General features: G+C 44.3%; 1 protein-coding gene across 2 annotated transcripts in view; it reads left to right on the plus strand.

Annotated features, from left to right (window-relative positions):
• c1h18orf54 (chromosome 1 C18orf54 homolog) overlaps window positions 1–17,018 on the plus strand; it is a 72,889-nt gene that overhangs the window by 39,621 nt on the left and 16,250 nt on the right. Inside the window, exon 6 of one of the 2 annotated variants that reach the window (XM_068030669.1) lies at window positions 7,366–7,500. The exons of the other annotated variant lie outside the window; for it this stretch is intronic. Within the exon in view, the coding sequence (XP_067886770.1) occupies window positions 7,366–7,500 (135 nt within the window). The remainder of the gene's footprint in view (window positions 1–7,365; window positions 7,501–17,018) is intronic. 2 annotated transcript variants of the gene reach the window in all.

The raw sequence follows: 17,018 nt of genomic DNA on the forward strand, positions 1-17,018 counted from the left end.
GCTCCATGACATCCTTGACCCGAGCACTAGGGAGACCACATACCATCCTGGGGTCACATTTGTGGCCACAGAAGCGCCTCTCTGTACCTCTTATGATAGAATGCCCTATCACTATAGCTCTCCCACTCTTTAATGAAGAGGAATAGTTAAGATGGAGGTAGGACAGCTAAGAGATAGATACATAGAACATAGAACAGTACAGCACAGTACAGGCCCTTCGGCCCACGATGTTGTGCCGAACCTTTAACCTACTCTAAGATCTAGGTAACTACCTACCCTTCATTCTACTATCATCCATGTACCTATCCAAGAGTCGCTTAAATGCCCCTAATGTATCTGCTTCTACTACCACCGTTGGCAGCGCATTCCACGCACCCACCACTCTCTGTGTAAAGAACCTACCTCTGACATCTCCCCGAAACCTTCCTCCAATCACTTTAAAATTATGCCCCCTGGTGATAGCCCTTTCCACCCTGGGAAAAAGATGAACGAAGCAAACCTGTATTGGGGAGTGGGGAAATGGATATGATGAATAAATATGTTGTCTGTGTTTCAGAGAAGTGGGGTATTGGCATTGTTGAGCCACCACATACCAAGTGTAGAACAGTTAGTGGAGGTTATTATTAAAGGAGCAATGATACTTAAAGAGTTGATCAACTTTAAGGTAGATAAATTAATGAGATCTGTTGTTTTATGCCTGAAGATCCTGAAAAATGCTAAGGAAGAAATAGTGGATGCTGTGATTATAACTTTCCAAAATTCTTGGAACTTTCAAAAAGGAATCATAGAATGGCCTCCTCCTGTGCTGTAATCATTTGGCCTGCTGTGTCCATGCCAGCTGTCTGCAAATGCAACACACCTTGTCACACTCCCCCGCCTTTTCCCAGTAGCCCTGCAAATTTTCTATTTCAGATAATTATCCAATTCTCTTTTGCAGGCTTTGATTTGAATCTGCCTCCACCACACTCTCAGGCAGTGCATTCCAGATCCTAACCACTCACTGCGTAAAAATAGTATGTCGTCATGTCACCAATTCTTCTTTTGCCAATCACCTTAAATTGGTGTCCTCTGGATCTGGTTCCTTTGGCCAATGGGAAGTGTTTCTCCCTATCTACTCTGTCCAGACCCCTCATGATCTTGAACACCTTTATCAAATCTGCTCTTAATCTTCTAAGGAAAGCAGCCCCAGCTTTGCAAATCTATCCACACAACTGAAGTTCTTCATCCCGGGAACAATTGTCGTGAATCTTTTCTGCACCCTCTCTAACGCCTTCACATCCTTCCTAAAGAGTGGTGCCCAGAACTAGATACAATACTCCATTTGAGGTTGAACAGCGTTTTTATAAAGTTTCACCATAACTACCTTGCTTTTGCACAATATGCCTCTATTTATAAAGCCCAGGATTCCATATTCTTACTTTGCTATTTTCTTAACCTGCCCTGCAACTTATAATAATTTGTGCACAGATACCCCAAGGTCACCCTGCTCCTGCATCCCCTTTAGAATTGTACTCTCTGTTAAATTGCCTCTCCTTGTTCTTTCTGCCAAAATGAATCACTTCACGCTTCTCTGCATTAAATTTTATCTGTCACTTGTCTGTCCATTCCACCAGCCTATCTTATACCCTCTTGAAGTTTATCACTATCCTCTGCACAATTCACAATACTTCCAAGTTTTGTGTCATCCACAAAATTTTGAAATTGTACACCCAAGCCTAGGTCATTAATATATATAGAGAAAAGCAGGAGTCCTAACACTGACCCCTGGGGAACCCCACTATATACTTTCCATCAGTCCGAAAAACAGCCGTTCACCACTACTCTCTGTTTCCTGTCACTGTCAGTTTTGTACCCATGTTGGCTACTGTCCTTTTTATTCTATGGGCTCTAACTTTGCTGACAAGTCTGTTATGTGGTACTTTATTAAACACCTTTTGGAAGACCATATGTACCTCCATCAACCCTCTCTATTACCTCATCTAAAATCTCAAGCAAATTAAACACCATTGGCCCTTAACTAATCCATGCTGGCTTTTCATCCACATTCGTCCAAGGGGCTGTTAAATTTGTCCTGAATTATTGTAACTAAAAGCTTTCTCACCACTGAGGTTAAACTGACTGGCCTGTAGTTGCTGGGCTTGTCCTTACACCCTGGTTCAAAAAAAGGGTGTAACATTTGCAATTCTCCAGTCCTCTGGTACCACACCTGTATCTAAGGAAGATTGGAAGATTATGGCCAGTGCCTCCACAATTTCCACCCTTTTCTCAGTATCCTTGGATCCAGATTTCGGAGCTTGAGCAGCAGCTGGAGTCATTGTGGTGCATCCGCAAGGCTGAGTGTTTCATGGATAGCACATTTATAAATGTAGTCACCCGGCAGCTTAGGGGTATGCAGGCAGAGAGGGAATGGGTAACTGCCTGGCATTCAAGAAGGACCAGGCAGGTAGTGCGGGAGTTCCCTTAGTGCATCTCATTCACCAACCAGTATTCCGTTCTGAATACTGGTGACAGTGATGGTTCCTCTGGGGTGTGTAATCAGAGCCTCGTCCACAGCACTACAGCAAGCTGAGCTGTATAGGGAAGCTGGAGGAAGATTAGAAAAGCAATAGTGACAGGGGATTCGCTAGTTAAGAGGAACAGACATTTCTGCAGCCGCAGAAGTAAATCCAGGATGGTATGTTGCCTCCTTGGTGCCAGGACCAAGGATGTCACTAAGCGGCTGCAAAGCACTCTGAGGGGGAGGGTGAGTAGCCAGTGGTCGTGGCCCATATCGGTACCAAGGATGTGGGTAAAAAGGGTGAAGAGGTCCATCAGGCAGTTTAGGGAGCTAGGAAAGAAATTAGCAAGCGCATGACCTCAAATGTGGTCATTTACGGATTATTCCTAGCTCCAAGCACATGGGTGTATAGAAATAGAAGGACAGAGCAGATAAATGCATGGCTTGAGAGATGGTGCAGGAGGGAGGGCTTTATATTCCTGGGACCTTGGGAGCAAATCTGGGGGAGATGGCACCTGTACAGGCTGGACGGCTTGCACCTGAACTGAGCCGGGAGCAATGTCCTTGTGGGGTGATTTTGTAGTGCTTTTGGGAGGATTTAAACTATTTTGGCAGGGGTGTGGGAACCAGGAGGTAATATTAGAGAGGAAAACCAAGGTGCACAGAGAACTGGGAGAGACAGATATCACTAGAGTAGGAAACAGTAAGGTATTAGGTGGGGTCAGTGCAGAGAGAATCTAAAAAGGTCTAAATTAGCTTGACTGTGCAATTGTGTGAATGCGTGGAGTGTGGTAAATATGGTTGGTCAACTGCAGGTGCAGATAGTCATGAGGAAATACAATGTCATGGCGATAACAGACATGTCTCAAAAAATGGCAGGACTGGGTACTAAATATTCCTGGATACAAGGTATTCTGGAAAGATAGGGAAGGAAAGAAAGGATGAGAGGTAGCAGTATTGATTAAGTAAAACATTACAGTGCTGGAGAGAGAGAGGATGTCCTAGAGGGGTGAAGAACAGAATCTATGTCATTAGAACTAAGAAACAATAGAGGTACCATTACATTGCTGGGTGTATTCTAAAGGCCAGAAACTAATGGGAAAGATACAAAGGAACAAATTTGCAAGGAAATTACAGACAGGTGCAAGAATTATAGAGTACTTATAATGGGGGACTTCAGTTATCCTAATATAGATTGCAATAGTAGTAGTGTAAAGAACATAGAACAGTACAGGCCCTTCGGCCCACGATGCTGTGCCGAACCTTTAACCTACTCTAGGATCAAACTACCTACATACCCTTCATTCTACTATCATCCATGTACCTATCCCAGAGTCGCTTAAATGTCGCTAATGTATCTGCTTCTACTACCACCGCTGGCAGTGCATTCCACGCACCCACCACTCTCTGTGTAAAGAACCTACCTCTGACATCTCCCCGAAACCTTCCTCCAATCACCTTAAAATTATGCCCCCTGGTGATAGCCCTTTCCGCCCTGAGAAAAAGTCTCTGGCTATCCACTCTATCTATGCCTCTCATCATCTTGTACCCCTCTATCAAGTCACCTCTCATCCTCATTCGTTCCAATGAGAAAAGCCCTAGCTCCCTCAACCTTTCTTCGTAAGACATGCCCTCCAGTCCAGGCAGCATCCTGGTAAATCTCCTCTGCACCCTCTCTAAAGCTTCCACGTCCTTCCTATAATGAGGCACCCAGAACTGAACACAATATTCCAAGTGTGGTCTAACCAGGGCTTTATAGAGCTGCAGCATAACCTCGCGGCTCTTAAACTCAATCCCCCTGTTAATGAAAGCCTTCTTAACAACCCTATCAACTTGGGTGGCAACTTTGAGCGATCTATGGACATGGACCCCAAGATCTCTCTGTTCCTCCACACTACCAAGAATCCTGTCTTTAAGCCTGTATTCTGCATTCAAATTCGACCTTCCAAAATGAATCACTTCACACTTTTCCAGGTTGAACTCCATCTGCCACTTCTCAGCCCAGCTCTGCATCCTGTCAATGTCCCGTTGCAACCTACAACAGCCTTCCACACTATCCACAACTCCAGCAACCTTCGTGTCATCGGCAAACTTGCTAACCCAGCCTTCCACTTCCTCATCCAAGTCATTTATAAAAATCACAAAGAGCAGAGGTCCCAGAACAGATCCCTGCGGAACACCACTGGTTACCGAGCTCCAGGCTGAATACTTTCCATCTACTACCACCCTCTGTCTTCTATGGGCCAGCCAATTCTGTATCCACACAGCCAACTTTCCCTGTATCCCATGCCTCCTTACTTTCTGAATGAGCCTACCATGGGGAACCTTATCAAACGCCTTGCTAAAATCCATATACACCACATCCACTGCTCTTCCTTCATCAATGTGTTTTGTCACATCTACAAAGAATTCAATAAGGCTTGTGAGGCATGACCTGCCCCTCACAAAGCCATGCTGACTGTCTCTAATCAAACTATGCTTTTCCAAATAATCATAAATCCTGTCTCTCAGAATCCTCTCCAATAATTTTCCCACTACCGACGTAAGACTGACTGGTCTATAATTCCCAGGGTTATTCCTATTCCCTTTCTTGAACAAGGGAATAACATTTGCCACCCTCCAATCATCTGGTACTACTCCAGTGGACAGTGAGGACGCAAAGATCATCGCCAAAGCGCGGCAATCTCTTCCCTCGCTTCCCGTAATATCCTTGGGTATATCCCGTCTGGCCCCGGGGACTTATCTGTCCTCATGCCTTTCAAAATTTCCAGCACATCCTCCCTCTTAACATCAACCTGTTCGAGCATATCAGCCTGTTTCACGCTGTCCTCACAAACAAACGACCAGGTCCCTCTCACTAGTGAATACTGAAGCAAAGTATTCATTTAGGACCTCCCCTACCTCCTCCGACTCCAGGCACAAGTTCCCTCCACTATCCCTGATCGGCCCTACCCTCATTCTGGCCATCCTCTTGTTCCTCACATAAGTGTAGAACGCCTTGGGATTTTCCTTAATCCTACCTGCCAAGACTTTTTCATGTCCCCTTCTAGCTCTCCTAAATCCATTCTTCAGTTCCTTCCTGGCTACCTTGTAACCCTCTGGAGCCCTGTCTGATCCTTGCTTCCTCTACCTTAAGTAAGCTTCCTTCTTCCTCTTGACTAGCTGTTCCACATCTCTTGTCATCCAAGGTTCCTTCACCCTACCATCCCTTCCTTGCCTCATTGGGACAAACCTATCCAGCAGTCGCAGCAAGTGCTCCCTAAACAACCTCCACATTTCTGTCGTGCATTTCCCTGAGAACATCTGTTCCCAATTTATGCTCCCCAGTTCCTGCCTAATAGCATTGTTATTCCCCCTCCCCCAATTAAATATTTTCCCATCCCGTCTGCTCCTGTCCCTCTCCATGACTATAGTAAAGGTCAGGGAGGTGATCACTATCACCGAAATGCTCTCCCACCGATTGATCTGCCACCTGGCGTGGTTCGTTGCCAAGCACCAAATCCAACATAGCCTCCCCTCTAAGCGGCCTATCTACATACTGAGTCAGGAAACCTTCCTGGATACACCTGACAAAAACTGCTCCATCCAAACTATTTGCACTAAGGAGGTTCCAATCAATATTAGGGAAGTTGAAGTCACCCATGACCACAACCCTGTTACTTCTGCGCCTTTCCAAAATCTGCTACTCTTTGTCTCTGTTGCTATTGGGGGGCTCTATAGAAAACTCCCAATAAAGTGACTGCTCCTTTCCTGTTTCTGACTTCCACCCATAATGACTCAGTAGACAAACCCGCCTCGAAGACCTCCCTTTCTGCAGCTGTGATACTATCCCTGATTAGCAATGCCACTCCCCCACCTCTTTTATCTCCCTCCCCTCCAGAGAGGGGTAAGAGTTTCTGGAGTGCATTCAGGAGAATTTTCTACAGCAGTATGTTTCCAGTCCAGCAAAGAAGAAGGCATTGCTGGATCTGGTTCTGGGGAATGTGGTTGATCAAATTTCAGGAGGGGAACATTTAGGGGGCAGTAATCATAGCTAACGTAAACCTTATTACACTATGGAAAAGGACTAGGAGTAATCCAGAGTAAAAATAATTTATTGGGGGAGGGCCAACTTCAATGGGATGAGAACGGATCCGGCCTAGGGAGGTTGGAATCAAAGATTGGCAGGCAAAACTGTAACAGAACAATGGGCTACCATTGAGGAGATAGTTTGGGTATGGTTAAGGTGCAATCCCACAAGGGGGAAAGGTAGGGCAAATAAATCCAGAGCTCTCTGGATGGCGAAAGAGATCGAGTAAGATGAAGCAGTAAAAGGGCGTGTATAACCGATGTCAGGTGGATAACACAATGAGAACCAGGCAAATATAGAAGGTTCAGAGGGGATGTGAAAAAAAAATAAGAGAAGCAAAGAGAGAGTATGAGAAGAGACTGGCAGCCAATATAAAAGGGAATCAAAAGACTTCTATAGGCATATAAATAGTTAAAGGAGGAGTCAGGCTGATTAGGGACCTAAAAGGGGATTTGCGTATGGAGCCAGGGGACATGGCATATTTACTTTGAAAACATTTAAATACTTAAGCCTTTGAAACACACAAGATAAAAGGAAAACCTGAATGCTTCAAATCTGAAATAAAAACTGGCAGTGCACAGCAGGTTAGTCAGCATCTAAAAGAGAAAGATAGGTTATTTTTTTTTTTTGGTGGGACCTTAACTTTCACTTACAGATGCAAATTGACCTGCTGTGCATTGCCAGTGTTTTCATTTGAAATGCAAAGCATGAAAACCTGTCCTTTTTTTTCTGAGATTTTCCCCCTTCTCTTTACTCACAAAGTAAACTGAATGCAGTGCTCTGTTCTCTTTGATTTTAGAGGAATCATCCTGGTTCATCAGGAATTTTTGGAGGAAAGCACCATGGACCAGTTGAAGCACTCAAACAGATGCTGTTCAGCTTGCAAACGGTGCAGCAGAGCTTTGATGATGAGCACACAGAACAACATGAAGAGGTTAGAAAAGTAAACTGGAAAGCATCTTTGAATTTCTAGTTTAAGAATACAAACTTGATAGTATAGAGTGTAACAATGTAGTTAAAGACGTGATCTAACAAATGCTTCTCAAAGTTATTTTGGTTGATGGATCCCTTTTCACCCTGGAGGGGTGAAATCAAAAAGGAAATTAGGACAGCAAAGAGAGGGCATGAAAGAATATTGGCAAGCAAAATCAAGGTGAACCCAAAGATGTTTTATCAATACATTAATAGTTAGAGGATAACTAAGGAGAGAGTAGGGCCCATAAATGACCAAAAAGGTAACCTACGTGTAGGAGCGGAAGATATTGGTATGGTTCTTAATGATTAATTTGCGTCTGTCTTCACAAAAGATGGAGACGATGCAGATATTGTAGTTAAGGAGGAAGAGTGTGACGTATTGGATGTTTTATTTTTTATTTTTATTTATTTTATTTAGAGATACAGCACTGAAACAGGCTTTTCGGCCCACCGAGTCTGTGCCGACCATCAACCACCCATTTTTTATACTAATCCTACATTAATCCCATATTCCTACCACATCCCCACCTTCCCTCAATTCCCCTAGCACCTACCTATACTAGGGGCAATTTACAATGGCCAATTTACCTATCAACCTGCAAGTCTTTGGCTGTGGGAGGAAACCGGAGCACCCAGTGGAAACCCACGCGGTCACGGAGAACTTGCAAACTCCACACAGGCAGTGCCACTGTGCTGCCCATAAACATAGGGAGAGAGGAAATATTAAGGAGATTAGCATAGTTAGCATAGAAAGTTGATAAATCACCAGGGTCAGCTGTTAAAAGACGCAAGAGAGGAAATAGCAAAGGGTCTGACCATCATTTTCCAGCCCTCACTGGTGGTGCCGGAGGATTGCAGAATTGCTAACATTGTACCTCTGTTTAAAAAGGGAGCGAAGGATACACCGAATAATTACAGGCCAATCAGTCTAACCTCAGTAGTAGGCAAATTATTGGAATCTATTCTGGAGACAGAGTAAACTGTCACTTAGAAAGGCACAGGTTAATCAAGGATAGTCAGCATGGTTTGTTAAGGGAAGATCTTATTTGACCAACTTGATCGAATGTTTTGAAGTAACAAGGAAGATAGAGAGGGTAATGCAGTTGATGTGGTCTACATGGATTTTAGCAAGGCTGGTTAAAAAAAATAAAATCCCATGGGATTCAGGGAAATGCAGCAAGGTGGATACAAAATTAGCTCAGGGTAATTGTTGACTGCTGTTTTAGCGACTGGAGGGCTGTTTCTAGTGGCGTTCCACAGCGCTCAGTACTGGGTCCCCTGATTTTTGTGGTGTATATTAATGATTTGGACATAAATGTAAGGGGCATGATCAAGAAGTTTGTGGACGACACAAAGATTGGCCGTTTGGTAGATGGCGAGGAGGATAGCTGTAGGCTGCAGGAAGATATTGATGGTCTGGCCAGATGGGCAGAAAAGTGGCAAATGGAATACTTGGAGAAGTGTGAGGTGATGCATTCGAGGAGATCAAACAAGGCAAAGGAATATGCGATTAATGGGAAAATACTGAGAAGTGTAGAGGAAGTAAGGGACCTTGGAGTGAATGTTCACAGATCCCTGAAAGTAGCAGGACAGGTCGATAAAGTGGTTAAGAAGACCTATGGAATCCTTTCCTTTATTAGCTGAGGTATAGAATACAAGAGCAGGGAGGTTATCCTGGAACTGTATAACTCATTGCTTAGGCCACAACTTGAGTATTGTGTGCAGTTCTGGTCACCTCATTACAGAAAGGATGTGATTGCACGAGAGAGGGTACAGAGGAGATTTACGTGGATGTTGCCAGGACTGGAAAAATGCAGCTATGAGGAAAGATTGGATAGGCTGGGGTTGTTCTCCTTGGAACAGAGAACGCAGAGGGAGATCTGATTGAAATGCAGAAAATTTTGAGGGGCCTGGATAGAGTGGAGGTGAAGGGTCTATATCACCTTAGCAGAGAGGTCAGCGATGAGGGGGCATAGATTTAAAGTGATTGGTAGAAAAATTAGAGGGGAGATGAGGAAAAACTTTTTCACCCAGAGGCTGGTGATGGTCTGGAACTCACTGCCTGAAAGGGTAGTTGAGGCAGAGACCCTCAACTCATTCAAAAGGAGTCTGGATATGCACCTCAAGTGCCGTAAACTGCAGGGCTACGGACCAAATGCTGGAAGGTGGGATAAGAATAGGTGGATCGTTTTTCGGCCGGCACAGACACGATGGGCCACTTGGCCTCTTTTTGTGCCTTAAACTTTCTATGATTCTATGCCATTCCAGGGAGACTCATGTCTCCACTAATGTAGCTCTGGCGGAAATGGCAGCCCCTGCCCTCCTACTGAAGGCATCTCCATGGCACCACTGACACTTCTGCTGCTGGGCCTTCAGCATCGCCCACACTCCAAGGATGGCCGTCGGCTCTACCCATGTATCCCACTGAATGGACCTCCCGACATTGGTTCCTAATTGGCCAGGGCTCCCGGAGGCAGCTTCTTAATTGCTCCCCTCGGGAAAGATCATGTCTAAACACCCCCGAAGCCACCTCTGGGTTCCTGACCCGGAATTGAGGCTGGCCATTCAGACCAGAGTAGCAGATTTGGTTATCAGCTAGCCCTTTGTTATACAGCTATAAAGTCCTGAATCATCCTGTACAATATTGGTGATTTTGAGATCCTGAGCTGTCTTATGCATCCTTTTGCTGGTGGGTAACTACACTCCATTCATGGTCCATTTGATGATGTCTCTAAAATTGCAGCACAGCTTCAGAGGGTCACCCAGATGCACTAAAAACATTTCAGTACTTTGTATGGTGCCCAATGTGGTATGATATGTACCATGGAAAGAGGCACCAAGAATCAGCACACAATCTATTCAGCTGATTATCATTCCTTGCTCCTTGTTTTCCCTTCTCAGTTTGGACTTGACTGCATTCAGACCCTTCATGCATCTTCAAAGGATTTCTGTGGAAAAAGATGGAGGTTTTGATGACAACCTAGAAATTCAATTAAATGGATTAATAAGAAATTTGAAAGTGGTAAAAATCCTTTAACTTTAAAAAATGAAAAAATAAATGAGATAAATTTCAGCAAGTGGCTGAAAATTTCTGACTTTTGTCAAAGTACACCATCGGAGAGATAATTTACCACATCCTTCTCTCTTTCTTTGGTGTTCAACAAAATAAGACATAATAAATTTAGAAGTGTATCTTTTTCCAGCAGTTTCTTTGTTTGCTGTGAATACAACAAAATATAACAATCACAGAATTGTTGCAGTGCAGAAGGAGGCCATTCGGCCCATCATGTCTGTGATTGGCTCTCTGAAAGAGCAACTCCCTCAGTCCATTCTCCTGTCTTCTCCCCATAACCCTGCACATTCTTCCTTTTCATATAACTGTCGAATTCCTGTCTGAATGCTTCAATTGAACCTGCCTCCTCCATGTTCTTGGGCAGTGCATTCCAGACCTTAACCACTCGCTGCGTGATAAAAGTTTTTCCTCATGTCTCTTTTGCTTCTGTTACCAAATGCTTTTAATCTGTGCCCTCTCGTTCTTGATCCTTTCACGAGTGGGAACAGTTTTTCTCTATCTACTCTGTCCAGACCCCTCATGATTTTGAATACCTCTATCAAATCACCTCTCAGCCTTCTCTTCAAGGAAAACAGTCCTAACTTCTCCAATCTATCTTCATAACCGAAGTTCCTCAACCCTGGAACCAGTCTTGTGAATCTCTTCTGTACTCTCTCCAAAGCCCTCACATCTTTCCTCAAGTGAGGTGCCCAGAATTGGACACAATACTCCAGCTGAGGCCAAACCAGTGCCTTATACAAGTTCAACATAACTTGCTTGTTCTTGTACTCTATGCCCCTATTAATAAAGCCCAGGATACTGTATGCTTTATTAACTGCTCTCTCAACTTGTGTCGCCACCTTCAATGACTTGTGCACATATACACTCAGGTCCATCTGCTCCTGCACCCCCTTTAGAACTGTTTCCTTTATTTTTTGTCTCTCCATGTTCTTCCTACCAAAATGGGTCACCTCACATTTCTTTGCATTGAACTTCATCTGCCAGCTGTCTGCCACCTGTCTGCCCATTCCACCAACTTGTCTCTGTCCTTTTGAAGTTCTACACTATCCTCCTCACAGTTTACAATGCTTCCAAGTTTCGTATCATCTCCAAACTTTGAAATTGTGCCCTGTATACCAAGGTCTAGGTCATTAATATATATCAGGAAAAGCAAGGGTCCCAACACTGATCCCTGGGGAACTCCACTACTAACCTTCCACCAGTCTGAAAAACATCCATTAACCACTACTCTTTGCTTCCTGTCACTCAGCCAATTTTGTATCCATATCTCTACCATCCCTTTTATTCCATGAGCTACTGTCCCTTTTATTCCATTACACTTAATCACTGCAGATTCCTCACTGTTCTCTCATTCTTCTCACCACTACAAAACAATAAATTGTTCACAGTGCAAAGCGAAAGGGTTTTTTTGGCTGCTATTTACTCTCAACTGCACAAGGGCTTTTGACGATCTCCACACTTGTCTTTTTTTTAAAAAGCGACAGAAATCAGCCAGTCTTCTCGATCCTGATCACTATGCAATATCCCACCCACACACACAAAAGTGCACATGTATAAAATGAGTCAGACTTGATTGCAATAATACCTCGCAGTTAAATAAACTCTTGCTTATTTACTGTTCAGACTCGTACCTGAAAACTGACCATTTGGCTAAGGTTTCAAAGAAGAACCCTGGAACTGAACCCCAGTGTGTGTCAACACTGTCTGGAAATGAGGACAGGGAAAATACATTTAAAAAAAAAAAGAAGCAGCAAAGAATATTTTCTGATTCTTGAATGAAAATGTGCTTGTTTTTGCACAGAGCATTGATGATCTCATTAAGCACGTTAGTTAGTGAGTTACTGAGCCTAGCCATGTGTAGGAACTGAGTCATCATTAGTCATTAATCCTAGGGCGCTTTAACTTCAACTCTCTTCGTTCAGTTCTCTGCCTGGCTCATTACTGCCTTTGAACTGAACAACTGACTGATTACACAGTCACCCACCCGAATGCATTCCTTCCCTTTATCTCAAATTGCTGAAAGTATTAACTCTTTCGGGTTTCATTTCCTCCTATTATTTTCAAAGTTTTAAAACCCAAGCTGGATGTCACATAGCTGCGGCTTCCTGATTTACCTTATCAGCTATTCTTTCAGCATTGGTCTGCTGTACTTCACTTAATTAAAGAGAAATTGACATGCTTTCCCTCTTTTAAGCCTGTAAGTTATTGTTGGCATCACTCCTAATGTCTGTGATATTGGAGCACTAGTGAACAGCAATTAAACACTCATTTTGTCGTGTTTCAAATGCTTCATGATCACACTGGAGTAAAGGTTGGTTCTGAATGCCACAGTGGTCTAAATTACATTATTCATCAATCTTGATTGTTGCTAGTTGAAGAACTTGTTCAAAGCACAAAGCATCATATTCATATATGCAATACATAAGTTGGCAAAGGACAATTGGCAAAAGCAGAAAAGGGTAGCTGCAAGTGTGAGGTGACAAGCACAACATCCTGTCAGGTCTCAGTGGTGCACACTATATCATATCTAACCCTGCCATAGCAAGTTACAACTATGTAAGAAAGTCAGAAGGGATGTGCCTAAGGAAGCTGAGATTATAGCAGGGAAACTGTGACAGACAAGCATCATCTCCTTCAGGGAGGCTTCCCGATTACATCATTCATAAGTACCGCTTTGCCCGCAGCTGTCAATATCATCTTGGTCCTCAATGTAATAAGTTTGGCTCCATCCATGCCGACAGGAAACATCCACAGTGTCAGCTCGAAGCTGTCCACAGATGTATCACATGATTTCCTCAGCAAGTCAAATGACCTGATCATTTTCACTAATAACCACCAGAAGTTGTAACAGGAGAAGACATCACCATTCTGTCAAGGTTGAAAGGTCATGCAGTTCTGGCCTCTTGAGCATCCCAATTTTGATAGCTTCACCATTGGCAGCTCTGCCTCCAGCTGCCAACAGCCTAAGCTCTGAAATTCCCTTCTGAAACGTGTCTGCTTCTCTTCTAAGATGCTCCCTAAAACCTACCTCTTTGACCAAGCTTTCGGTCATCTTCCCTAATATCTCCTTATGTAGCTCATTGTTACATTTTGTTTGATAACACCCCTGTGAAGCACCTTGGCACCATTTACTATATTAAAGGTGCTTTATAGAAGCTTTCACATGCGTTCAAGTCCTCTGAAGAAGGAATTTTCCTCCACACAAGATCGGGGGCAAGTTGTTCAACCTTGCCCGTCTAAGAGCGAAGTCCAAAGTACGGAAAGTCCTCATCAGAGAACTCCTCTTTGCTGACGATGCTGCTTTAACATCTCACACTGAAGAGTGCCTGCAGAGTCTCATCGACAGGTTTGCGGCTGCCTGCAATGAATTTGGCCTAACCATCAGCCTCAAGAAAACGAACATCATGGGGCAGGACGGCAGAAATGCTCCATCCATCAATATTGGCGACCACGCTCTGGAAGTGGTTCAAGAGTTCACATGTCAGCCAAGAGCGATGTCTCAATTCATTCCATCTTCGCTGCCTCCGGAGAATACTTGGCATCAGGTGGCAGGACCGTATCTTCAACACAGAAGTCCTCGAGGCGGCCAACATCCCCAGCTTATACACACTACTGAGTCAGCGGTGCTTGAGATGGCTTGGCCATGTGAGCCGCATGGAAGATGGCAGGATCCCCAAAGACACATTGTACAGCGAGCTCGCCACTGGTATCAGACCCACTGGCCGTCCATGTCTCGGCTTTAAAGATGTCTGCAAACGCGACATGAAATCGTGTGACATTGATCACAAGTCGTGGGAGTCAGTTGCCAGCGTTCGCCAGAGCTGGCGGGCAGCCATAAAGACGGGGCTAAAGTGTGGCGAGTCGAAGAGACTTAGTAGTTGGCAGGAAAAAAGACAGAGGCACAAGGGGAGAGCCAACTGTGTAACAGCCCCGACAAACATATTTCTCTGCAGCACCTGTGGAAGAACCTGTCACTCTAGAATTGGCCTTTATAGCCACTCCAGGCGCTGCTCCACACACCACTGACCACTTCCAGGCGCTTATCCATTGTCTCTCGAGATAAGGAGGCCAAAGAAGAAACAGGAGGAGGCCATTTAGCCCCTTGAGCCTATTCCACTGTTCAGTGAGATTGTGGCTGATCTGCAACCCAACCTGCCTTTGCCCCATATTCCTTTCCTTAACAAAAATCTATCCATCTCAGATTTAAAAGGAACAATTGATCTAGCATCAGTTGCTGCATGCAGAAGAGAATTCCAAATGGCCACTGCCCTTTGGTGTAGAAATGTTGCCTAATTTCATTCCTGAAAGGTCACACTCTATTTTTAGAGAACCCCCCCACCAGTCCTAGACTTCCCACCCAGCATGAATAGTTTCTATCTACCCTATCTGTTCCCCCTATTATCAAGAAAACTTCAATGAAATCACTCCTTAACATTCTAAATTCCGGGGAAATACAGTCTTAATTTGTGTGATCTCTTTTCCAATTGTAACACTTGGAGTCCAGGTATCATTCTGGTAAACTTATGCTGCTCTTCCTCCCAAGGTGTTGTGCCAAAAACTGCTCACAATACTCCAGGTGTGGTCTAACCAGGGCTTTGTTTGACTGAAGCATGGCTTCTACTCACTTGTATTCTATTCCGATAGATATAAAGGCTAACATTCCATGAGTCTTTTTGATTATTTTCTGTACCTGTTCAGGACATTTTAATTATCTATGTACCTGGACCCCCAAGTTTCTTTGGACCTCCACTGTTTCTAGCTTTCAACCATTTAGAAAGTCCCCTGCTCTATATACTTTTTAGGTTCAAAGTGGTTCATTTGCACAGTTTGCCCATTCACCAGCACCATATCAGTAATCCTCCCTTTCTTAATCTGGGCTGCCCCATTCTTCAGTGATTTTATTCAGGTCCCCTCAGTGCTTATTCCATTCTTTAAATACCTCCTGAGTGCAGTACACATATTGAAAAAGGCAAAATCATATCTTGAATTTGTTTGTACTTGTCAAAACTTGAAAGTAACTCTCCAATGGCCCTTTAATAGTGACTTAGAACATAGAACAGTACAGCACAGTACAGGCCCTTCGGCCCATGATGTTGTGCCGAATCTTTAACCTACTCTAAGATCAAACTAACTACCTACCCTTCATTCTACTATCATCCATGTACCTATCCAAGAGTTGCTTAAATGTCCCTAATGTATCTACTACCACCGCTGGCAGCGCATTCCACGCACCCACCACTCTCTGTGTAAAGAACCTACCTCTGACATCTCCCCGAAACCTTCCTCCAATCACCTTAAAATTATGCCCCCTGGTGATAGACCTTTCCACCCTGGGAAAAAGTCTCTGGCCATCCACTCTATCTATGCCTCTCATCATCTTGTACCCCTCTATCAAGTCACCTCTCATCCTTCTTCGCTCCAATGAGAGAAGCCCTAGCTCCCTCAACCTTTCTTCGTAAGACATGCCCTCCAGTCCAGGCAGCATCCTGGTAAATCTCCTCTGCACCCTCTCTAAAGCTTCCACACTTCTTACAATCTTATTTATTCTTGTCTCTAGATTTTCCTTTAAAATTTAGAAACTTAGACGAAACATAGGGAGGAGTTTTCCCAGGCCGGTGAAGGTGGGATCATGGGTGGGTGGGCCGGGAAAATAGCAGAAATTACTGTCGGGCAGGTATCCCAACTTCTTCCCGCTTCCTTCTGTCAAGGCAGGTTGGCAGTGAAGTTGCAAACCCCCAGGCCTGAAGCAGGTATAGCCTCAATCAGTAGTCATTTTACGCTTTCAATGTTGCACGTTCACATGCTGTGTTGGCAACTCAGCAAGTTAGAGAAGGCGAGTGCACAGTGGGAAGTCATTGAGGGCTGAATTAGACCTGAAATCAGCAGTGTAAAGGGGGAAAGTGGCAAGTATTAGACCAGCCATAGTCAAAAATTTGTGCTGACAGGAGCAACTCCTTGAGGCAAATATAATAGATTGTATTGGGCAAAAGCAACTTGGTGCCATTTCATTAGGAGAATTGAACACCTATGCAAGGTGATCGTACGCTCAAATGCCTGAGACATCACAGCACTCGTGGCCGAGATGGACTCCTCTATCTTCAGCTCAAGGGTGCGCACTGCCTGCCAAAATTCTGACATTCCCACACATTTCCCATTGTTGCACCACAAGTAGCCAAGGTTCAGCATCTGTGTCGAGTTGAGCATAGCTGGAGGTGTCCTTGGGACTCCGAAAGGGACTCTGCACAGCTGTCCCTGCCTCCAGCACCTGCTGCTGCTTACATGTGAAATGTTCCTCACCTTGTGCCACCCTTTCTATCTGTGATGCAGGACCCACGGCAGTGAGTGTATCTGCACTGGTGGAAGGTGTGCATGAGGCAAGTGACGGTGCTCCGAGGACTGCATTG

Source organism: Heterodontus francisci, chromosome 1, assembly GCF_036365525.1.
Source record: "Heterodontus francisci isolate sHetFra1 chromosome 1, sHetFra1.hap1, whole genome shotgun sequence".
NCBI classification, from domain to species: Eukaryota; Metazoa; Chordata; class Chondrichthyes; order Heterodontiformes; family Heterodontidae; genus Heterodontus; species Heterodontus francisci.